The 25589-nt window shown below is 47.2% G+C and overlaps 1 protein-coding gene across 1 annotated transcript in view; it reads left to right on the top strand.

Annotated features, from left to right (window-relative positions):
• Positions 1 to 25589, top strand: part of LOC147689078 (pre-mRNA-splicing factor SYF2-like) — a 219706-nt gene that overhangs the window by 55495 nt on the left and 138622 nt on the right. The window contains exon 4 of the mRNA XM_086941968.1: positions 20014 to 20131. Within this exon, the coding sequence (XP_086798094.1) occupies positions 20014 to 20131 (118 nt within the window). The remainder of the gene's footprint in view (positions 1 to 20013; positions 20132 to 25589) is intronic.

Here is a 25589-nt window from a genome sequence, read left to right as displayed (position 1 = left end):
AGTGTGGAACTAAAAAAATGTTCCATTAATCAAAAAACGAAAAGTGCATACTGAATTGATACATGCATCTAAGTTTAGAATAAAAACTGATTCATTCTGAAATATGGTTCATTGAGAATTACTGCTTCATTCAGTCATTCGAGAGATCACTCAAGATCCAGTGTTCAAATAAGGTGGCAATATTGGTATTTTTCTTGGTTTATCATTGTTCTGGTGAGGCTTGTCCTTATTGCCAGTAAGCCCAGACCCTGTGTATGGTGCAAATCCTATTATGGCCACAGTACTTTCTACAGCCCCATATTCTGTATCTCCAGAATCCACTGCCTGCAACCTCACCCCACAGCATGGCATTCCTTCCAATATGACTTTTGGCCAGTCCCAGTGGCTTCAGTCACCACTACCACAGTCTTCATCCTTCAACCACATACAGGAGGCTCTTGTTTGTGCGGCATTAGGCCCATCTCTTCCAACAATTGTAATCTACTAAACTTCCATCATTTTCTCTCTGGTGTCGGTAGTTTTCAGCCACTTCTCCCTTCTAGTCACAAGCTATCCATGCCATATTCACATTGCTCTTTCCCTTCTTTCAGTAGCACACACTTTTTTCTATGAAAACTCTACTAGTCACTATATACTGCCACTCAATTCCTCCACTAGGTTAACCATCTGTGCACCACCTTTTCTTGAACTTTTCTGACCAAAACCAACATTCAAACTCTTAATAGGATACAGAAGATAGTACAGTGCACCCGTATGCAGCACTGTTGGATCTCGGCATGCTCACACCAGCACGCTTCATCAGGACACACCATACGCTATCATACAACAGAAGATCTATCCAACACAGCCCAGTTATGCCAATAATTGGAATTTTTGTCCGCTAACAATCTCCACCACCATTTGTTCCTGTCTCTTTCTCTTTTCCTTTTTACCAAGCAATGACCATGCCTGCCTTTGTAGAGGCAAGTGGATACACCTTTCCTGTCTCGCCCATCAAATACGTAGAAAGAATATTCACAGCCAAGTCACAAATTTGCCTAACATATAAATATGCCCATACACACTACTCATAGCACAACTCTACAAGCTGCAATGGGAGCAACAAGAGCATTGGGAAAATTACCTCTGAGTACCAAAAGCTCCACCCTTCCATACCAATGTTGTGGGCTAACACATAACACAATATACTGCAGTTGATTTTCCTACAGTTCTTATCTAATGACTTAGTTTGAGGATTAAGTCCTTCAGAACTCCCTCTCCCTTTTTGTTTGTCCTCAGAAGGTCCTTAGCCACCACTGATACCCCAGCTGCAATCTCCACTGACCTACATGCGTCAGATGAGTCATCCGTAAAAATAAGTGCACTATAATTCCACTCTAGCCAATAGTTCATTTCCGTAGTTATCCCTCCATCAACTCCTTTCATTGCTCTATATCCACAAGAAAGTAAAAGTGCTTCTGCTGTCTTAGCCACTCAGTAGGTTGGGACTGTGATCCTCCAATACTACTGCAGCACACACTTGTCTGCTCCACAGCGTATGATGCTCAAGGATCAGTCAGGTGGGTCTGATCTTCAAGGATCAACACTTTGGTAAGAAATGCGGGGTAAAAGTTGCTTAGGTGCAATCCCTATCACGGCCTGATGACCTCCTTGACATCACATGAACCATTTTGGCTAAATTTCTCCTGAACTGGTGTGTAAAAGCAGATGTCTAGTTCCTGGTGGCTCCCATGGAATGGCCAGACTTTGTCATGTAGTGAGGTACACTCTTTGTCCCCCAATCTTCAAGTAAGTAAAATGAGAATAGAGAAGATACTGGCCAAATGGGCCCTGATACTTCATAAACCTTGTGCTCCACCAATCTTTCTGTTTGTGTTTCCAAAATTATCTCCCAATCTTGCTTAAGAAATTACATGAACAGGTACTCAAGAGGTTGAGCCCTATCCTTGCTCCTCTCCCTTTAGAAATTTAGAGCCAAGTCTTCTTGGACTCTTGGATGTATGTTTCCTTCCATCTCACAAGAATACCATAATTTGACAGCTGTAGGGTACCAACAGATCACATCCCTCTATTGGGACCACTTTAGACAGGAAACTGCCTCTCTGTCATTCTCCCACAGTCTGTTTTGAGGATACTTGTTTTCTTATATTGGCATGGATTAACTGTTAAGACTGTAATGAGTTAGTCAATACAAAATGACCTACCTCTTGCAAATGTTTTATTATATGTCTAGGCTGGGTTATTTTGGCTGGTCCCCCAAGCCCTTTGCGTTTTATGTTTCTCTAACATTTCTCAATAGATTCCTAGTGAGTCAGAAACCTCCCCTTCATTTCCTTCTTTAGATTGAAGTGCTTCCCCGAGATTAGCTGAGCCCTGTAGCGAGGGCCCAGCTGCTCCTGAATCTTGTAAATGTAAATGTACAGTATTTTATATAGCGCAAATCACCAACCGGTCTCTAAGCGCTTGCTTAGGGAACCCGTCCTGGTATTCCCCTGTGAGATAACCCTGGCAGGGTATCCACAAGGTGAAAGCCAGGCATCCCGCCGCGAGGGGCCGTTGTGAAGATTAAGCAAGCTATTTCCCAGAGTCGCAGAGTGTGAACCCGTGAATCGAGTAGGCACCGGAGCGAGAATTGTCGAGTCCATGGACATTGTAGGACTCAAGACCCCGCGGAGCCGGGAATTGAACCCTGGTCCCGGTCTGACCTCTGCTTCCAGGTCTGCCTCCTCTAACCAGTGAGCCACGCTTCTCCACTTCTCCTCTTGCCAGGTAGCATGCAGGAGTTGGTCTCTGGAAAGTGATTGAGCACTCCCTCCGTGATCAGAAAAGACTTCAGGAGTGGGTGACAAGTCTTTGCATTACTGGGTTCAGTGACTTCGCTCTGCTCTTCCTCTGCATTAGCCATGCCTTATTCTGCTTGACTGATTGACTCAACCATGGGTTGAACCAAACTAATAGTACAAGTAGTGCAACTGTGTCTGAACCCTGTTGCAAGAGGAATGGAAAAGAGTAAGAAAAAAATAGTTCGTAATGGTGTCTGGAGTAGTAGGTCCACCTCATCCTTAATGATTGGGAATGGATACTTCAACCGTAGAGGGAAGGAAAAGAAGGATGAGATAATTAACCTGTAAATGATATTGGTTTTTTAGGTTTCACACACCACCTTTTGTTTTCCGCTCTTATGTTTAAGCTATGCATTTTTTTCACATGGTTCTCTTAGACAGCCTTTATCACAATGTATTGCCCTTCTAGGTGTCTTCTTTCTGTATGACTTAAACCTTTTAAACTTGAAATCCCTGTTAATCCTTAACTGTGGAAATCTTTCAACTTCTTAACATATAGGAAGCTTTACCTACAACACACATGGAAGCAAAATGAGCCAGCCAGCACAGTGTTGGTCTTACCCCGTGGAATACCTATAATTCTGCATGGGAACAGGAATGGAGCATGCAGGTCTTTAAGTGGGCCGGGTCTTACCGGTGTTGAGCACCAGCAGTTTTTCAAAGGGGGCCTCGAAACAGGTCTCCATCAGGCTCTGTTTTGTGCCCTGGCACAGGTGGTCCGTTTAATTCCACTGCAGTGCCAGCAGGCACATCGATGTGCACTGCTCACACTGCTCACTTCTCACTAGTGGAGAAGTTAGCGCATGACGTCATGCCTGGTGAGCGTTGTAGGGGGAAGGGAAATCCTTTAAAGAGTCATTTTCTCTCTGGATTTCCCTTCACTTTTTGAAACTAAGGAGCAGCAACATTGTTGTGGTGTAACCCGGGCTTTAAGTGGAAGTTTTTTCAATATTATATACAAGCCACAGTTTCTCCTTATTTATCTTATGCAACTAAAACCATTGGCAAAGCCAATAGTCCTGACTTGAAGGTGTGATGTTACTTGTTGCATCATATCTGGATGAAAGGACAGAAGCAGTAAAATACAAGTTGGGCAGCACACTCTGCTGAGCACAGATTTTTAGCTTATGTGTTTTTAAGCCACACCCTTAATTACACTGGCCACGCCCCTTTGAGACCCCCCCCACCCCCTAACCTCCCACAGTTTTTTCATCCCACCTTAAGCCCTTGGAACATGTATACAAGTTTGGAAAGAAATTACGTTTCAGCATTTATTCTTATGCAGATGACAGCAATTAGAGGAAGATATGAGGACACCAGAGATAATTTGATCAACTGTCTTTCAGAAACCACAAATTGGATTACAGAGCATTGTCTGAAGTTAAATGCAGAGAAGTCTGAGATATTACTCTTTGGGGGAGCACAGTTAGTCTGTGCCAGAACCCAAACGGGTTGTAAAAAATCTAGGCGTCTTGGTAGACAATGCACTAACTATGCAAAACCAAGTAAAAGTACTGTGCGGCAAATGGTTTGCCATGCTAAAATTATTAAGGAGACTTTTCAAATGGATCCCTTTTAATTGGAGGAAAACCATTGTTCAGGCCTTGATAACTTGTACACTGGACTATGGGAATGCGTTCTTTGTTGGTATGGCAGATTACTAGTTCTCAGATGACCCAAAATGCAGCAGCCAAGCTGGTCTGTAACAAGAGCAAGTTTAGATTGCCATCAGAATGTTTGGCGATGCTACATTGGTTTCCTATGCGATAAAGAGCTATGTTTAAACTACGGTGCCATGCGCATTGAGCTTCACACTAGATTAGCCCCAAAATCCTGCAGGACAAAGTTGGATTTTATTCTCCATCGCAAGAACTGAGATCTTGCAATCTCGCTCTGGCCAAAACTAGGTGTATAAAGGAAGTTGGAGCGGGAGGCCGCTCCTTCTCTTACAAGGCAGCTGTACAACGGAATAAACTCCTATTAGACGTACGTCTCACTGACGGCCATTATGACTGGTCAGGACCTAATTGCTGGTGCCTCTGTAACAAATGTCTTTACAATGTTGGTGATCTGTAACTAGTGCCATGATATCCCTTTGGAACGAATGATGCTCTTTATAGTACAATAAAAAAATACACACGCAAGGTGGTTCAGGCAATATAGATCTGTAGCAGTCTTGTGTACTGAAATGGGCATAAGATCTGCAGAATCTGTGTATAGGAATTATTTGTATTCCAGATCTAAAAATATTCCTATTCATTGTCGCAAACTTGGGATTGGGGGCGGAGTTGGAGCTAGAATTTTCTTGTATGCAGGTGATGTATGGGTATGCAAGACAATAAAACAAGAAAATGAGATCCCAGGTAACAGTGTTACTGCTTGCCACTTATTTAGAGTAAAGAAGCAATAGGGTTTCCATCATTTCATGGCTGCTATTCAATCGGTTCGGGATGAAATCAAACAAGAAGCGTCCATCCTCCTCTTTAGGTAGGTATAAAACCTACATTTGCCGACTCCTTTGTAATGGTACACTAGCAAGGAATTATGGTCCAAACAGATTTTGCTTAAATGGGTCACAGATGGTAAAATAATACAGTCAAGGGAGAAGTATCGTTTACGATATGGCTACCCAACATGGATGGTGCTTGCAAAAAGCCTTTGCGGGACTTGCAGCTGCTATGGCCTTATTGACATTCCTTGTCACTTCTTCTTCCAGACGCATGTAGATCTGGACACCTAGATATCTAAAGGTACATTGGTCCCACTTAAAATCAAGAGACATTGTAGTTACCCGTCTAGTGGCACTGTGAAATTTTAGAGGAGACAGTCATGACTTCTCTTTATCGATTACTAAGTCTGAGACTGTGTGGAAGACCTGTAAATGTTCCATGATCGACTTTAAGTTTGTATTAACATCACAGTGGTAGAGATGGATGTTGTCTGCATATTGAGAAAGAGCATGCAAGTTGTCCTTCATATTAGCTCCATGTGTGGACCGTGGTTGCCTCATTCTGTTTAGTAGTGGGTTCATTGCCATTGCAATGGGGACAAAGGACAACAATCAATCAATCAAGTGGCTTGTAAAGCGCGACTACTCACCTGTAAGCGTCTCAAGGCGCTGGGAGGAGATGACTGCAGATCTGTCGCAAGGCACTGCCGTTCAGTTGAAGAGCCAAGTCTTGAGGTCCTTCCTGAATTGGGGGCAGTGACGGTACTTGCCTTAGGAGGAGAGGCAGGGTGTTCCATGTCTTGTATAGTGTCATACTGCATTGCATGTAAACATATAACTATTGCCAGCTGCATTTTTGTTACTGGGAGATGGTGAATTTTTTAAATTATTTGACATTCCTTCCAACTATTCTTCCATCAAAGAATGCTTTAAGTTGTACTGAAAAAGGCATGAATAGACTATTAATCTGGTGGCTGTTGTGACGTGGCTCAACTCGTAGTCTATTGCAATATTTCAATTCCATTACAGATGTCGCAGTGTTATAGAAATATATGTTATACTTGTGCTATGTGACTGAATATGCTTTATTTCACACCAGTAGAAGTTGTTTTGTCTTAACTGCACATGTCAAACAAGTCAAATTTTCTCTCACTCTGTTCTGCATTGTCCATCATTTAAAAAAAAAAAATCTTTTTATTAACAAAAGAAATCAACAATACAATACACAAACATTGACCAGGGTGTATTGGATGACCACTGTTACATATTTATGGGTGCAGCTCCCAACAATAACAGCGAGAGATTAGGAAGAAGGAAATGGGCCTAGGCGTCCTCCCGGTCCATGTCTGTAGGTTAGAGTTCCGGCGGCTCACAGATATCACCACGATAAGCATTCCAGGTTCCCCATATCTTGACCCATTTGCGGGGTCGCCCCCTGGATACATACACTGACTTCTCACGAAACATGCACCAGTCAATATCTTCCATCCATTTCCTTACCCGAGGTGTCCGAGAGGCACCCCAGAGCTGCGCTATATTCCGTTTAGCAATCACACACGCGAGAGCCACCCAGACCTTGCCATGATTCGGCAGGTCCGTAGGCTCCCACACATTCAACAAGCATCTCCTGGCCTCTAGCTCGACACTCACTCCCCATACTTCACTCATTTTTGAGTGTATCTTGGTCCAGAAGTCACAAATCTCTCGCACTCCCACAATATGTGCAGGAACGTTCCAGGCAGCCCGCACCCTCTTCGGCAGTCAGCAGACCCAGCCAAGCCCATCTCCTGCAATCCCGGACCCGTGACATAGGAGCGATGCAGAATCCTAAGTGGAACCAAGCTGAGCCTCATAGGGACCGCTACTTCCTTAGGGGATGCCACCGCCTCCCTCCAATCCTTGTCATCAAGAACAAAGCCATCAGCAACCCACTGTCTATGTAGCAACACCAAGAGGTCATCGGTATGGTTGATCAGCTTGCTATACGTTAAGGAGATCGCCCTAGTGGGTACTAGACCATCGAGCAGACGATCCTCCAGTGGAGAGGCCACTGGAGGCATCTCACCTCTGGGGACAACGGCACTCAAAGCATGACTGATCTGAAGGTACCTAAACCATTCTGTCTCATTCAGCTGATATTTAGCCTGCAATTCCTCAAATGTCAGCACCCTATTCTTACCCCATATCTCGGACCTGCGTTACACCGATCAAGTCCCAATGGTCAAACCCCCTGGTTTTCCAGAGCATTCCCAACATCTCAGAACTCCACAAGGGAGTAGCTAATGTCAAGCGACCAACCCATTTTAGGTCTCTGTTGGCCTCATGCCATATTCTTGTAGAGATCGAGGGAGGCCCCACCAACGGGAATCGACCGCGCTTCGCATACAGAACACGGGTGTACTCTCCCCCCGGCACTTGATTGCGGTCCATCGCATATCCGGGGTCCACCGGCGAGCCATATATAGCATGGTTTATGGGGGCCAGCTGAGACGCCCAATAGTATTTCCGAATGTTGGGCAAGCCGATTCCTCTGTCGTACCATGGCAGCATCAATTTTGACAAAGCAATGCGCGGCCTCCCCTCCCACAGAAGGCTACGCTGTAAAGACTCAATCTCGCTAAAGTACGACTGCGGCACAGGGTCGAAAGAGTTCTGTAGTGCATACAAGAATCGCGGGAGAGCCATCATTTTGAAAAGGACGGCCCGGCCCAGGAGGGAGAGTGGGAGCGTTTTCCACCGCACAACGTCTGACCGGAGTCTAGCTAAGGGAGGCAACAGATTCAACCGGAAGCGCACCTTGGGATCACCAGAAATCTGGATCCCGAGATAGCGAAAGCTAACCGACCCCAGTCTTACAGGACAATTCACAGGTACTCTAGGGGGGTCTCCGCTCAACACAAAAAGGACAGACTTCGCCCAATTAATCGCAAATACAGAATACCTGCAGAAGATGGCCAGAACATCCATGAAAACAATAAGGGATCTGCGTGGGGAGGTCAAGTATAGCAAAATATCATCAGCGTAAAGCGAAATCTTGTCCTCCCAGTCCGCAGTCCAACGCAGCCCTCTGATCGAGCGATCCCACCGCACCCAGGCCGCTAGTGGTTTCAAAGCCATAGCAAATAAAAGAGGTGAGAGTGGGCATCCCTGTCGCGTTCCCCGTCCAAGAGAAAAGTCACGCGACTTATGGTTGTTCACGACCACGCGAGACATGGGTGCAGAATATAAAAGACAGACCCAGCCAAGAAATACAGGGCCAAACCCCAGCTTCGTCAAAACCGCAAAAAGGTAGGGCCACTCCACCCGATCAAAAGCCATGGTAGTGTCGACAGACCCCAAAACTGCTGGTTCATGGATGTGGGATGCGCCCGCCACCACACCATGCAACCGACGGAGATTAAGTGCGGTGTTACGTCTGGGCATAAAACCGGACTGATCTGGATGGATCAAGGTTGAGAACTGTCACGTGTCATTGACTTGTATTCGTCCCGGAGCAGCCCGAGGCGATGGCTTGCCTCCGGGTCACTCCCAGAGAAAGCTGCGGTTTCCAAGGCCACAAGCTCCGCCTCCACTTTATCCAATTCCTCCCTCCTCTTCTTCTTCTGCCCGGAGACAAGGGAGAGGGCCTCCCCTCTTAATACGGTCTTGTACGCTTCCCAGAGGGAACACCTCGTTGTGACCGAACCTTCTTTTTCCTGGAAAAAAATTATCCGTGACCCGTATGAGTTCCTTTTTCACCACAGGGTCCTTCAGACGCCACGCGCTTATAGGAGCTATTCTACCAACATCGCCCTGCCCCAAACACATCCAAAGCCAGATCGGCGAGTGGTCAGAAACCCTCCTCGCCAGGTGGGCCACTTCTCTGATTAAGGTCGCCTGGGCCGCCAGCAAAAGCACATGGTCAATTCTGGAGAGGGAATGGTGCGCAGCAGAGGCATGTGTATACTCGGTGGCACTCGGATGCCTGAGACGCCAAGCATCTAACAACCCTGACGTAGAAATAAAGTCGGATAGCCACCTACGAGAGGGCAACAGCACACGGGAGGGGCGCCTATCTAATTCGCCATCCATGACTGCATTAAAGTCTCCGCCCAGCACCATAATGCCGACGGGCAGTGTGAGAAACATCCGACCTAAGTCACCAAACGTATCAGCCTGCAACGCCGGAGGGACATAAATAGACACAAACGTAATCGTCCTACCCTCCCAGAGACCCGATATGACTATATAGCGACCACGATTATCAGACCAGGTCGATCGGATCGTAAAGGGAAAGGAGTTCTTCACTAAAATGCCCACTCCCCTCGAACCAGAAGTAAAACCAGCATGAGCAACAAGCTTATACCCTCCCCTGTGCAGTGCCATACATCGCTTCCTCATTAGATGCGTTTCCTGCAGCAAAACGACATCCGGCATGTGCCGTCTAATGAGCTTATTCACCATAGTGCGTTTTATCTTATCACCCATCCAATTCACATTCCAGCTGAGGACGGAGAAACCCAGGCCCTGTCTTGTGTTGGAAGGATGCATGGCTTCCACTAGACAGGAGATCCGAAGGCACCCTTAGCAATCCCTGGTCACTTACAACAATCAAAGCAACACATAAAAATCCCCAACAACCAAACCCCTGGCCCTCCACCCTGCACCCCTGGATGTAGCAAATGCACATCCCCAACTCGCAGTGTGCCTGTCACCCCCACTAACAAGTATCTAAAAGTAGAAAACAGAGGAGGACCTTACAACAGGCCGCCCGCCCCCACCACCCCAAACCAACCGTAGTCCCCCACCCCCCCACCGAAACAATCACTTAAAGAGTCTTGAGCAAAAAATAGTCCGGGGGGGGGGGAAGAACGAACAGCCTCGACTACACCCCCTGCGCCAGTGATAGGATGAGTGCGGCTTACAGTTACAAGCAGTACGCTATTCTTCGCTGTCCGTTCGGGCCTGAGCCCCAGTGTCTGATCCTTCCATTCGGTCCAGCCAGTCCGCTGCCATCTCAGGGTTATCAAAGAACCAAGTCTTTCCATCATGTTCGATCCTCAATCGTGCCGGATACAGCATAGAGTATTTCACATCCCTGTCTCTCAACCGCCGCTTTACGGACATAAAACCTTGTCGCTGTCTCTGAACCATCTGAGTGGAGTCCAGAAAGAACAACAGCGAAGCATTCTCATAGGCCAACGGCCCAGTGGACCTCGCCGATTGCAAAATGTCGTCCCGGTCACGAAAGTTCAGGACCCGGGGAAAGATGGGACGCGGAGGTGCCCCAACCTTCGGGCGGCCTTCCGGAATCCTGTGTGCCATCTCCACCGTGAAGAAATTACTAAGGCCCTTCGGCTTGAGATGGTTCAGGATAAGATCCTCGACAAAGAGGTCTGGGGTCGCCCCTTTGGATTTCTCTGGAACGCCCAAAATGCAGACAATGTTGCGGCGCGCCCGACCCTCATACTCATCGAGCTTACTATCGAATTGATGCCGGGCCTCCTTGAGGTCGCGCACTTCCTTCTGGAGCTCAGAGGCATCCTCGAGGAGGCTCGTCGTTTTAACCTCCAGGTTTTTGACCTTCTCAGTAATTGTGGTGAGGTCAGCCCTGAGAAGGCCCACCTCAATTGCGACAGTGTCTAGTTTTGTGTCCATCTTGCCCAAGGAAGATTGGACCCCAGTGATAGCGGCCATTAAGTCTTTCATCGTGGGATCGTCACTGACTGAATCCCCTTCGGTACCTCTGGACGGAGGTCGTTTCACTTCCACCGGGGACCCCTTGGAAGTAGCATACTTATCGATGCGATTCAACTGGACCTGTCGATTGGATTTTGAGGTCTTCAGCTGAGGCTTCTCAGAGTCTCTCGATGCCATCACGATCGCAAAGGCAGGGGAAACCCACCACTCCTCAGTCGAGTGTAGGCCGTTACTACGACGGTCGACCTCCAAGTCAGGTTGAGAGGCGCGCGTCGTCACAGCCGCGACTCGAATGCGACAAGCAGGATCCGACTGGCCACTTCCGGTCCCTGCAGCCGATGTTGTTGCACTCCGTCCCGGATGGTTCCACAACCGGGTCCCCGGTCTCCGACACCACAGGCCTCAATTTTCTCGACGACGATATTCGGTCTCCACAGCCATCAAATGAGCCAGAATTTCACCTAGCGACTCAGGTGCTGGTCCCCCACCCAATGGTAGGCAGGCCTCAGGATAATGTGCCAGATAGTCGGTCAGGATGTGGCGGCGCCAATGCTCAAGCGGCCATCTTGGTCGCTGGCGCGGCTCCTCCCCTGCATTGTCCATCATTGAGAAAAAACTGTGAAAATATTTTGATGTCTGTCATAACTTTCTACCACTTAAGGTTTCACAATCTACTGAGTAGAAAAAGTAGTAGGAATGGAAGCCAGTGACTTGTCCTTGTGTGTTATTACTTATATTTATTTAAGGTGTTATGGTATTTATTTAACATCACATGGGTTGCTTTGAAGCACTTCATAGTGCTCTGTTAGACTGATATATACTCACTGAAAAACCAAAGGTTACCGGAATGTTATAGTTAGGAATTACCATTTATAAAACCTTTCAAATTCACTAAAAAGACAATGATTACATGGATATTATAGTTTGGAAATGGAAGTTAAAAAAACTACTTAGAAATTCATTGGGAAAAAAACCAAAAGGTTACAGGGACATTATAGTAAGGCTCTGGTTTCAATTGTACAAAACCAATGAAATTCAGCATTTATAGTTAGCTGAGCTAACTATAACTTGCGCCCCCCTCAACGTACTGCTTATGACCTCACATTTTGCATCACTTATGACATGGACTGTGACTTCACTGATGACATCATCCAGTGACTGTGTTTTAAAAAAAAGTCTGAGTGTTAAATATATATACCAAGGTGTATTGGTGAATCAGTGGGTGTATGAGGGCCTGTATGAATGATTCAGTGGGTGCGTGACTGACTCTATAAGTGAGTGATTAGGTGTCTCAATGAATGAATGAATGGGTGAGTGAGTGATTAGATTGTGGGAAAGTTTGTATCAGTCTGTCAGTTGGTGTCTAAGTGGCTGCATGGGTGTGTGAGTGGGTATGTGAGTGGCTCTATGGGTGAGTGATTGGTAGGTATGTGAGTGGCTGTATAGGTGAGTGATAGGTTGTCTGATACTTGTATGGCTGTCTGAGTGTCTGTGGGTGAGGGTGTTTGTGACGCCTGTATGGATGAGTGAGTGGGTGAGTCAGTGGCTGTATGGGTTAGTGAGTGCATTTGTGAGGGACTATGTGCATAGGTGAGTGAGTGAGTGTGTATGTCTGTGAGGGTGAGTAATTGGATGTGTCAGTGGTATATGGGTGAGTAACTTGGTATGTGAAAGGCAGTATAGGTGAGTGATGGGGTGTATGAGTGAATGTATGGGTGAGTGAGTGAAAGTGAGAGTGGCTGTATGGGTGAGTGTGTGTGTTAGTATCTGTATGAGTAAGTAAGTGGTGCATGTGTTAATGTATGGGTGAGTAAGTAGCTGTGCGTATGGGTAAGTGAGTAGGTGTGCGAGTAGCTCTATGGGTGACTCACTTGGTGTGTGATTGACTGTATGGGTGTGAGTGGATATGTCAGTTGCTTTATTAGTGAGTCAGTGAGTGTATTAGTGGCTGTATGGGTGAGTGAGTGGATCTGCGTGTAGATCTATGAATCAGTGAGTGGGTGTGTAAGTACTGGTATGGGTCTGTGAATGGTTGTTTGGATGTGGGTGTATGAAAGGTTCTGTGGGGTTGTGAGTGGGTGAGTCAGTGATTTTGTGGTTCGGTCATTTGAGATTCCATCAGTTATGTCACTGACCATGTTATGAGTGATGTAATATTTGAGGTCCAAAAACTGTGTTTTTATTTTTACAGTGATTCCGCACCTATTTGGTATATGCCCCCTGGGAGAGGGAGGTCCCAAGGAGTGTACTTATTTATATAATTTGAGGAGGGTGGCGGGCGCGGGCCGCGCTCCCCAGCCCTATTTCGTCCCCAGTGACCACCACCTCCCCGGGCCCAGGCCATTATAGAAAAGGGAGAAGGAGGTCCTCCCTGGGCTTTTTTCAGCCTCGAGACTGCCAACCCCAGAGCATGGCCAAGTCCAATAACGGGGATGAGAGGCCCCACAACCCCCTCCTGGGCCAATTTTGACCCCTGGGACTGCCACCTTCTTGGGCCTGGCCATGCCATGAAACGAGAGGGGGCCACATGGCTCCCTTCTTGAAGCCATTAAGGGCCCTGGAGACCCCATCCCTCAGGACTGGCTCCAGCTATGTCCTGGTTGTGCCCACCCCTTGACATAGCAGTTTTCCTGCCTGCACTAGCTTTGAATCGAGTTGGTGGACATGGAGTGCTTGGGATGGCTTTCTCATTAAGCTTAAACTTGCAGTATCAGCTCTAGGTGTTTTGCCACCAAATATTTTATGACAACTCTCCGCGTCAGTGTCGCAGTCCATGAGAGACCTACTAGGACTTGCTACTGACATTTCATTTAGAGTTGCTTACGCTGTTGCTAGCCCTCCTCAGTTAACTTTAAGTTTTTCATGGCTGCTTCTCCCATTGCTTTCTTTAAGGGTTTTCCGAGTCTCCATTCTAAACAGCCCATGATTTTTGAGGTTATTGCTTCTGGATTTAACTCCAGCCATCGAGTCCGACTGTTAGCTTTTTAATGAAATTAAGCTTTTGTCTATGCTAGTAAAGTATAATATGCAGTGACAACAGGAAAAAAAAATACTGTTTGGTAACTTCAGTTGCAGACATGCATCGGAGGAGGGCCCAAAATCAGCCAAGCCTGAGTTGCAGCAGGCAGTGTATGCAGCGCAAATCAGATGAAGTCAAACGAGTCAGATGAGTGCCAGTAAATGCCAAACTTCGACGTAAAGTAGTATTCAAATCATAGACTGTTGTATAGTTCAACAAGGGGTCACAATAGCAGTTAATGTTCTCCTGTTCACGAGTTCCACCCCCTTTGTCCACCCCCTTTGTATTTCCTCCCGGGTCCCCCCCCCCCATCTCCCAGTAACACTGAGCCGTTAGTACTCACCGGCTCCGCTGTAACTCCCTTGAGTTACGGCAGCTCCCCAGCATCCTCCGGACACCACCAGTCCTCGTACCAGCTTTCTTCTCCTTCCTCTGGGTTCCCTGGTGTTCTGGCGTCCGGTAAGTCGGGTCCCGAGTCTTCCTCCTCGGGTCCCGAGTCTTCCTCCTCGGGTCTCGAGTCTTCCTCCTCGGGTCTCGAGTCTTCCTCCTCGGGTCTCGAGTCTTCCTCCTCGGGTCTCGAGTCTTCCTCCTCGGGTCTCGAGTCTTCCTCCTCGGGTCTCGAGTCTTCCTCCTCGGGTCTCGAGTCTTCCTCCTCGGGTCCCGAGTCTTCCTCCTCGGGTCCCGAGTCTTCCTCCTCGGGTCCCGTGTCTTCCTCCTCGGGTCCCGCGCCTTCCTCCTCGGGTCCCGCGCCTTCCTCCTCGGGTCCCGCGTCTTCCTCCTCGGGTCCTGCGTCTTCCTCCTCGGGTCCCGCGTCTTCTCTGTTTTCCTCGGGTCCCGCATCTTTTCTGTTTTCCTCGGGTCCCGCGTCTTCTCCGTTTCCCTCTCCGCTTCGGCGTTCTCCTAATGCTTTCACACCAACAGTCTCTGCCCCTCCCCTTTGAATCTGTCCGATTTTCAGTGGTTCGTGTCTTTCTCTTCCGGTTTGCGTGGGCGTTACTTCCGGGTCAGGCATGTTGTCGTATCCCTGTGGAAACATAGCAGAGGAGCATGGAGTTGGTAGTTCGGTGTGGCATCGCTGATATGGCTTATGGGATTGTTGGACCCTACCTGGCGTTAGACCGGTAAGTCTCTCTTCCTTCACCGAGTCCTTCTCACATCCCCTTTCCCTTGCTGTCCTTCTTATAGGGTTTGGACTTTGGGGATATCTACACAGGTAATCCGCATTCCCTTGTTCTTTCCCTTTTCTATGTCTAGTATGGAATCTATAGGGCTGTAAGGAGAGAAACCACCTCAGTACCCTCTCATTGTGACCCCTACTCCTTGCTAACCATTCTAGTGGTGCGTGATCAGTGAAAAGGGTGAATTCTCTTCCATCCAAGTAATACCGTAAGGTCTCTATAGCCCATTTGATAGCGAGGGCCTCTTTCTCAATGGTGGCATAATTCCTCTCTCGGGGAAAGAGTTTACGACTAATATAAAGAATTGTTTTTTCCCCTTGTGGTGTTTCTTGGGATAAAACAGCTCCTGTTCCCTGGTCTGAGGCGTCTGCAAAATAAAGGGACAGGAATAATCAGGGCTGATCAGGACAGAATCAGAAGTTAGAGATTTCTTTAAGGACTCAAAGGAGTGCAACACTTCGGTAGGAGGAGATTGTAAGATCTCTTCTGTTCTGCTATTTTTCTGCAGAAGATCAGTTAATAGGGCTGCCATTTGCGAAAACCTAGGGATGTACCTACTATAGTAGCCCAACAACTCCAGGAAAGCTCTTAAATCCTTTTTGGTTCTGGGTAAAGGTATCTGTGAAATGGCCGATAATTTGGACGTCTGTGGTCTTATGACTCCTTCTCCTAATAGGTATCCTAAGTACCTAACCGTCTGAGCAGCCAAATGACTCTTAGCTGGATTTATTCTCAACCCATGTGACCCTAAAGTTTGAATGAATTGTGAGAGGTGTGACAGATGTTGTTCCCATGCATCGCTATATATCACAATATCATCGATATATGCTCCAGCATATGTTTCATGATGTCTCAATATCATGTTCATGGCTCTTTGAAATGTTGCCGGCGCCCCATGTAAGCCAAAGGGTAACATTTTAAAATGGTATAAGCCATCAGGGGTTGAGAAGGCCGTCTTTTCTCTGTCTTCTTTTTTTAGAGGTATCTGCCAGTACCCTTTACATAAATCCAGGGTACTAATATATTTAGCTCTCCCTAATCTTTACACCATTTTATCCAATCGTGAAAGGGGATATGTGTCAAACTCAAAGATTTTGTTTACTTCCCTAAAATCAATACAGAATCTCACTGAACCATCTGGTTTTGGTACGAGCACAATGGGTGAATTCCACTTGCTTCCAGATGGTTCTATGATGTCCAGCTGCAGCATCTTTTGTATTTACTCCCTTATAATCTAATCTGACAGCGGGATTCTGGTATGCGGTATGGTCTTAATCTAATCCGTTTCCCTGGTGGGGTTTTAATAGTGTGTTCAATGAGAGCGGTCCTCACTGGGGACGTGGAAAAAACAGGGGTTGTAAAATCTTGGTCAGGTCTTCATTTAAGGATCAGGGCAAGTCGGGATCAATACACTGATCGAACAGTGGTATTTGTGGTTCCACACTATTGACGGACACCGGAACAGGTCCCTCCCATTTCTTAAGTAAATTCACATGATATATTTGGGATATTTTTTTGTTGGAATCTATTTCGATGCGATAGGTTACTGGGGTCACCTGTTGGATTACTCCATAGGGTCCTTGCCATTGTCCTAATAGCTTTTGGTCTGATGAGGCCATCATAAGCAATACGAGGTCCCCCACTTTGAAAGACCTATGTTTGTTTCGTGTCGTCTGGTTCGGTTTCCCATTGATCCTGGGCCATATCAAGCAATGTACGGGGCTTGTGCCCATACAATAACTCAAAAGGAGAATACCCGGTACTTTTCTGTTCCTTACATCTAATGGCAAATAAAGCCAAAGGAAGGATATCTTCCCATTTCCGGGCTTCTAAGTCAAACAGCTTTTTTAGGGTGGTCTTAATGGTAGCATTATATCTTTCAACCAGCCCATCAGTTTGTGGACGATAGGCTGCTGTTCTAATTGTTTTACTCCTAACTGTGTACATATGTCTTTCATCATCTTGGAGACAAAGGGCGTCCCCGGATCGGTTAGGATCTCCTTTGGGAAACCCACCCTAGAAAAAACACCGATCATAGCCTTGGTGATGTTGGCTGTGTCAGGTCGGCGCAGTGGTATGGCCTCAGGGAACCAAGTAGCTTAGTCAACTATGACAAGTACATATATGCACCCGCTTCTAGAGGGTAGCAAGGGCCCAATAATATCCATGCCAACGCAACAGAAAGTTTCATCAATGATAGGAAGGGGAAGCAATGGTGCCCTTGGAGGTTGGTAACGGCTGTGCCGTTGACAAATTGGACATTCCCTGCAATATTGTTTAACCTGGTGATATATACCTGGCCAATAACATTTTTTTAAAGATGGTTTTCTCTGTTTTGTCTGCCCCAAAATGACCCCTCAAAAGATGACTATGAGCAAGATACAACACTTTCTCTCGGAACAGCTCTGGAACTAACAACTGTGCTTTCAGGTCAGGATTACCTTTTCTGTACAATAGACCATTTTTAGTAAAGATATAAGGACCTACATGTAGTGGGTCTTCATCCTCAAGTGCCTTATTCCATGCTTCCTGAAGGACGGGGTCCTCTCGCTGTGCAGCGTGCATAGGGGACTGCTCCTTGAAGGGTAGCTGCCTGGTAGGCTGCTTGTAAATCTCCAGACAAAAGAGGTCCCAGATATTGGCTCCATTTGTCTGCGGGCCAAGATGCAGCATTTGCCATTCGCTCAAAGAGTTGCTAAAAAAAAATCGGGGTCCTCCCCAGCTACATATCGCTGTAGCACTACAGACAGCAAGGTGGTAGGCCTCTTTGTTGACCCAGGGCTTCAGTGAGTTTATCCATGGCGGCTCAGTGAGTCTGTCCTTGTCCGGCTAGTACTTGCTGTAACTTGCCTCTATCTTCTTCTACAACGGTCAAAAAACGTTCCATGACTTTACCCAGGTGTTCTTGGTTTTCGGCCATTTTCGCTAGGGCAGCCTCCATTTTGCCTTTCAATCCCACTTCTGACACCACTTGTGGGAGGGCAGGTTTGATAAACAGGCGTGGAGGCTGAAGTAGTGGTTTAACAGTAAGTGGTTTATTGATAATAGGAGGGGTTGCAAATTGGTTGGATGAGTTTCCTTTTGTGTTCTTCCTCTTCTGACGACTCCTGTGATGAGCTGGAGGGGGTTGATATGGGCAAAGGTGTTGTCTTGCTCTCTGGATCCTCTTGACCGTGGTGGTCTCCCCGGAGGCTCATAGGAGGATAAAAGAAACAAATAGTGGAGCTGTAAGAATTATGTTTTAATATTAGGGGTGGTTGGTCTCCCTTCACCACACCTTTGTGCTCTGTCTGGGTCGTTTGTGCCAAGTCTGGAAAGATTGTAATCCAAGAGCCCAAAACGAGTTCAGGATGAGAGGGAAAGGGGGGGGGGGTTGTAGGTTTGAAGTGCCTAAGAGAAGTAACAAAAAGGTGCACAAGGATGTAGATGATGTCGACGTAAAGTAGTATTCAAATCATACACTGTCATATAGTTCAACAAGGGGTCACAATAGCAGTTAATGTTCTCGTGTTCACGAGTTCCCCCCCTTTGTACTCCCTTCCGCTTCTCCCCCCCCCCCCCCCCCCCAGTAACCCCGAGCCGTTAGTACTCACCGGCTCCGCCGTAACTCTCCTGAGTTACGGCCGCTCCCTAACATCCTCCGGACACCACCAGTCCTCGTACCAGCTTTCTTCTCCTTCCTCTGGGTTCCCTGGTGTTCTGGCATTCGGTAAGTCGGGTCCCGCGTCTTCCTCCTCGGGTCCCTCGTCTTCCTCCTCGGGTCCCTCGTCTTCCTCCTCGGGTCCCGCGTCTTCCTCCTCGGGTCCCGCGTCTTCCTCCTCGGGTCCAGCGTCTTCCTCCTCGGGTCCCTCTTCCTCCGGTCCCGTGTCTTCTCAGTTTCCCTCTCCGCTTCGGCGTTCTCCTACTGTTTTTGCGCCTACGCTCTCTGCCCCTCCCCTTTGAGCCTGTCCGATTTTCAGTGGTTCGTGACTTTCTCTTCCGGTTTACGTGGGCGTTACTTCCGGGTCAGGCATGTTGTTGTATTCATGTGGAAACATAGCAGAGGAGCATGGAGTTGGTAGTTCGGTGTGGCGTCGCTGAGATGGCATACAGGATTGTTGGACCCTACCTGGCGTTAGACCGGTAAGTCTCTCTTCCTTCACCGAGTCCTTCTCACACTGCCCTTGGCATCGCTTACCCCCGCAGTGAGAGCCATCAGCCGATGCCCCCTCAAGCCATTCCTCACCATGGTTGCAGTTCCAACCAGAGAGCAAGTGAATCCGCCTCCATCTGTGCCGTAGAGGAAAGGAGTCCGTACCAGTCAGCAGGGAGCTGGTGTTCAAAGCTCCTTACTTCGAATCAGTTCCTCTGCGTCTCTCCTCTGCCAAACGAGCCGCCGTGCACCACACTACATCACAGCGCCCAGCAGGGTAGAAATAGCAGTAATTATATGTGATGAGAGATTCTACACCACTCTGCAGCAGAGAAAAAATCAAAAAGAACTTGAGCAAGCTGATCAGGCGGGTCAGCCAAGAAGTGATGCTATCACTTAGAGGGGGGCGGGGGGGGGGGGGGGGGGGGCAGGCGTCGAGTGTCCCAGTGAGAGGCGAAGGGGTAGTACTGATTGCTAGCCAGGTGTGAGAGCAAAACTACTGAAATACCGTAGATCTCCCCAATACCTCCCCTTTCTCTACTTAAAATACAAGGTGTCTAGGTGAAATTAACTGCGGCACAATTGATTTACATAAAGTGTTCAAAGCATTTCGTAACCCTTCTAATTGACATTATGGGTGATTATGCATTAAGAGTGAACATTTTGAACTTAATTCTGACTCAGTTACCTAATTTTGTTCCTTGGTGCGGAAGGAATGTGCAGCTAAAGGTGAAGATTATCAGCGGGCCAAGTTATTGGAAATCAGTGCTGAAGATGCAGAAAAATGGGAACGGAAAAAGAAGAAAAGGAACCCAGATATAGGATTCTCAGGTTAGTAATCACATTTTTTCTTCTTTTTTCTGATCGTTCACACGTACTGTTTTGATTTCAATTGCAAGTTTAAGAAAAGAAGAAACTGGTGTTGTATATGGACTGGGTTTATGTATATTGCAGATGTGCCTCTCTAGTAATAATTGCAAATTGCAATGATAGTGCAATGATAGTTTTTGTAAAGTGGATTAGGCCAAGATGACAAGCCAGCGAACATCATCTTGAAGTTAATGACATGTAGTGACAGCAATCCACACGTGGATTAAAAAGGAAGCCATAATGTGGAGGGCTCCTTTGACTTTTACTCAACCTTCTCACACATCCTGTTGTAAAAACTGTGAATCAGTCATCTCATTTAGTAATGCGTAGCAGGTTAAATTAACAAGATGTTCTTTTTCCTACTTGAAGTTTAGCATTACCCTGGGTTTTATGCAGGTCAGTATAACCTGCAAACACACTCCCCTTCCATCACTTCCTCTCCCCCCAAAAAGGTTGGCAGCAAGCCTGCTCACTGGTGGTCTGGAAAAGCTAACCTAAATGAGCTGTATCTACTCGCTCCGTGCCTGGGGCATATGTTCAGATGCCAAGTTATTCCTCCATGTAAAGGGATCTAGCTGTTCTGAGACAGGTAATTGAAACAAACTTCACTGCAAACTTTTGGCAAGCTTCTTTCTGAGCAGACCTACTAATAGTTAAGTACCTGATGGCAGGTTTGAAAACTTACTCGAGGATTTGTTGTTTTCCCAGACGTTGTGTGAATTAAGTTTCACTGTTGAACAAGCATTTACAATGCAACGGTCTCGCCTTTGAAAAAGTTAGAGCTATTGGCATTGAAAATTACAACATTTTTATTTATGTGTTTGTTTTGAAAATAGATAAATAAATGGCACTGTCATTTACAATGCCAATAGCTTAATCTCTCGCAAATGCCACATAGAAACACACAGACCCACACAGAGTCCCACACACATACATACCTACAGAGTCACACGCAGCGCCACACACACACACACACAGAGCCACACACTTTCAGTTGTCGGTGGGCAGCGTGCATCAGACCAGCACCCAGCCCAACAGGGCCAGCAGGAAGGCCACGATCTCCCCCGCCATGCTGGCCATGGTCACCGGCGAGGGTCACAGGGCACGGGTGAGGGCAGAGGGCAGAGGGGTGAGAGCTGAGGGCACAGGTAAGAGCTGAGGGCACAGGAGTCTGAAGCGAGGGCCTAGGAAGGGCTGAGGGCACAGGGCAGGGTAAGAGCTGAGGGCTGAGGGGTAAGAGCTGAGGGCAAAGGGGTAAGAGCTGAGGGCAGAGGGGTAAGAGCTGAGGGCAGAGGGGTAAGAGCTGAGGGCAGAGGGGTAAGAGCTGAGGGCAGAGGGGTAAGAGCTGAGGGCACAGGTAAGAGCTGAGGGCACAGGGGTAAGAGCTGAGGGCACAGGGGTAAGAACTGTGGGCAAAGGGGTAAAAGCTGAGGGCACAGGGGTAAGAGTTGCGTGAACAAGGGTAAGAGCTGAGGGCACAGGAGTCAGTGAGGGCACAGGGGAGGGCAGAGGGCAGTGTGGTGAGGGCTGGAGGCCTGGTTTGAGGTCAGAGGGCACAGGTGCAAGAAGTGAGGGCCTAGGAAGAGCTGAGGGCAGAGGGGTAAGAGCTGAGGGCAGAGGGGTAAGAGCTGAGAGTACAGGGGTAAGAAGTGAGTGAGGGCCCGGGGTGAGATCAGATGGCAGAGGATTCAGAGCTGAGGGCACCTGGAAGGGCAGAAAGCAACGCAGCAAGGGACGAATGCCCTGCTTGAGGTCAGAGGGCGGTACGGGGTAAGAGTTGATGACCAAGGGGTAAGAGCGCTATGTCGGAGCCGGGCACCGGTCAGAGCTGAGGGCACAAGAGGGGGTGGAGCAGATGGATGCGGGGCTCAGAATAGAGCCCTTCTTGCAAACATGCAGGTTAAACTTGGGAAACAGCAAGTGGAAATGCGCAGGTGCTGGGGTGAGAGCAGTGGTGCTGAGGGTGGGCGTCACTGTGGTTTCTTCTTGCTCCAAGTTCTTGTCCCGTGGTTGGTGTGTGCTCCCCAGACCATAGCTTCTCTCCCGCAGTGCTTCTACCGCACCCTCACACACACACACACACACACACACCTGCCTGCTCTGTATCTCTTAGCAAGATTCTATAGGGCTGCCTTATAAGAAAATGTGCCTGTCACACTCCTTTCCCCTCAGGAAACCTATAAAAATTATGAGTCCATAGTAATCACTAGGAAATAAACGTACAGGATTAATATTTCAGAAATGTGCACCACCCTTTGAGCATGGTCTTCACAGTGCCGTGTATTAGTGTGTAGAATGTTACAAATAGATGGCGTCACACACCGTACTTCTCTCTGCTGTGCCCAAGCTCCAAAACTCGTCCAATATCCTTTGCTGTAATGTCCCCAAACTGACACCTCGTGTTTTTAAGACGATAACTTGCTGCGGACAGCCTGAAAATCGTGAGCTTTGTTGCATGAACTGCACTCCAGCTTCTTCCCTAGTAAATTAATTGTTTCGAGGCACTTTATAATCATGCCAGTAGCACTACACAAAGGCCGGTGACATAAACCAATATAACATGAAGAAAAAAACGTATATCGTATCATCACGCGATATACTTCCCCCACAATTTATCAGCCTTGCCAAGATTTAAACTCGTAACCTGCAGGTCACACCGGATGTCGGCGGCAGCGCTTAACTCAATGAGCCGTGAGTATGTATGCCAGTCTCCTGCCTCACTTGCCAGATGTTATTTAAAAAACACACAACAAGTAGTGAAGTGTCGTCTTTTCCAATGTATTGGTTGAAGAGGAGTGTTTTGTGTTATTATTCGAACTGCAATATCGAAGTCCATAATGTTGCTAAGAGAGAGTTCTAAACCACGATGGCCGATTCGGAAAAGTATTGTGATATCCTGCGACTGGCTTTAAACTACAAAATATAAATTAGCAATCACAGCTGAAGAATGCTTTGCACCTTTATTTCACACAGTCCATTGCTTTTTCCTTTATTTAATAATACTATGTACATGTCCATGTTTGAGGGTCCGTGTTTTACCATATCTGGGGCAAGCCATCAGTTCATGCCGAGTAACTGCTTCCCATTTACTGAAAGTCATTACTCCCGTGAATTTGGAGAGGGTTGTGCGTTCGTTTAATGTTACTTAAATAAACATAGAAAATCCAACTCAAAGGAAGGAAGGGGGAGGAGGGAGGGGTGCGCGCTAGGGGTAAGACGGTGATCATTGCGTCCTGGTAATATTGCAAATCAAGCAACACCCCTGACGTCCAATTTCTGCTCATGAAGCCCGCAAGCAAGCTTCACAAGTCATTGTACTTGTAGCAGACCGCTGTAGGCACACTTAGCCTATAATTTTCACTTTTTTGTAAATACACATTTTTTATTAAACCTAGACGGGAGTAAGGTGGGGAGGTTGTGCCCCCGTCCTGAAGAAGGAGCTTGTCTCCGAAACATGTCGACAACGCACACCAGAGGTCCTGTTCCATAAATCAACAGGTTCGACCTCACACTGCACTTCTTTTAACAGTACCAGCCAGAGTTCGGAATAAAAATTTTTTTCTTTTACACTCATGTGCCAGGTACTTTTTAATCTTTCACCATATCCCACCACTCACTTATAACAACATACCCCACACACCACACACCACACATAGTCAATTCTATAAGTGCTCCCGCGTAGCCGCAGGTCGCAGCACGCCGCATCCCGATAGAGGGGTGCGAGGACCCCGATGATGAAGCATGACACCAAGGGGCCTTTTGGTGTGTGAGGGGTAGTTTACAGAACACTGAGTGCTTCAACAGTCGTTGATCACCCTCCCCCTTCCTTCCTTTGAGTTGGATTGTCTATGTTTATTTAAGTATCATTGTGGAGCAAGAATCCAACCCTTTGCTCTACCTCCCTCTTTTGTTTTTTTACTTCATTTAATGTTAGCCATCCAGCAGCCATTAGAGATCTGCCGAGGACATGTTCTTTAATGGTGCTCTCATGCGGATTAGTCGGTCGTCTCTGGAATGGCGCATCAAGGACCCTTGAAAGCGAGGAGCTACTAATTTGCAGAGCCTACAGTTTTGCCTGGGCTCCAAGAACCACAGCCCCGCAATAGTTTAACCAGATAAATACCTCCGCCTCAATGTCAGTAGAAAAGGCCGTATCCAGAGGATACATCATCGCTTTAACTCTTCACCTCCGAGAAAGTCAGGCTCCAAAGAACAGTACTGCATCGTGTTTGCCACCCATCACGTTGAGTGGGGGTGTCGCTCTAAGGGGCGACTCTAATGTAATTAAACCCGTGGCTTAAAACACACTAGAGTAAATTAGCATTTACAAGTGGGGCCGGAGACACGGACAGCGGGAGGGGGGGGGGGCGGGAACGGGCACACAGACAGCGGGAGGGGGGGCGGGAACGGGCACACGGACAGCGGCAGGGGGGGGTCGGGAACTGGCACACGGACAGCGGGAGGGGAGGGAAGCACTCACCTGGACTTCTTCTGGCGGCGGTCGGCCTGGAGGAATGACAAAACAAACCTTTAAAAAAAAAAAAACACCGCCCACCGCCGCAATGACGTTCACAAAGGGGCGGAGAGAGAAAAAATCGCCGGAAAGCCCACGAATCTGCTCGGGAAATGAATGAGGCATCTCTGTTCCAATGGCTAGCCTCCATTTATGGAGCTAGCCAATGGAACAGAGAGGCTGGACAAAGCCCCAGACTGCTTCTCAAACGATTTCGCCTGCGCGAACGCTGCTGCGCAGCGGACGCCAGGCGAAACCTAAACATGAGACACTTCTATAGCTAAAGAGTTGACCTCAGTGGCATGACTGGAGGATTCCTTCCTGCAGGAGAGAAAAGCAACTGGACATGTTATTTTTTTTATTGTACAAATGCACATTTTGTTTAGATTGAATATTATAAAAACCTCAAACATGGGCATGTGTCAAGAAAAGTTAAGGAACAGGCTACTAAAGCACTCTACGTAGTATCAATTTAGTATGATCTAGGTAATCCTAGATATCTCATTTGGAGAGAAATAATCCCTGAGTATTAATTGTCATAACCACTGTATCTATAAATCCAAACAGATTTCTATGTAGAGTAACACCGGATCCAGACAAAAATTTTCTTTCAGTTCTTTATTAAGAATCCATATGTATAAGTTTAAAACTTCCCAGCTCACACCGCCGACACGTGTTTCGTCTCTTTCTGAGACTTTTTCAAGGCTGGAAGTGACAAACAAATAATATAATAAATATATAATATATACGAACTAAAACGTATGTAAATACAGCTAGAGGAAAGCGAATACAATAATTACAAACATGATTCCTACATTTATACAGATTGAATGTTAGACGTTAAAAAATTGAAAAATTATATTTTAGAAATGAGAATTAGGGAGCCAAACATGTATAAACAGTGAA

Source organism: Lissotriton vulgaris, chromosome 10 (assembly GCF_964263255.1).
Source record: "Lissotriton vulgaris chromosome 10, aLisVul1.2, whole genome shotgun sequence".
NCBI lineage: Eukaryota > Metazoa > Chordata > Amphibia > Caudata > Salamandridae > Lissotriton > Lissotriton vulgaris.
Note: the sequence above shows the minus strand (reverse complement) of the source record. Positions and strands in the feature narration are given on the sequence as shown.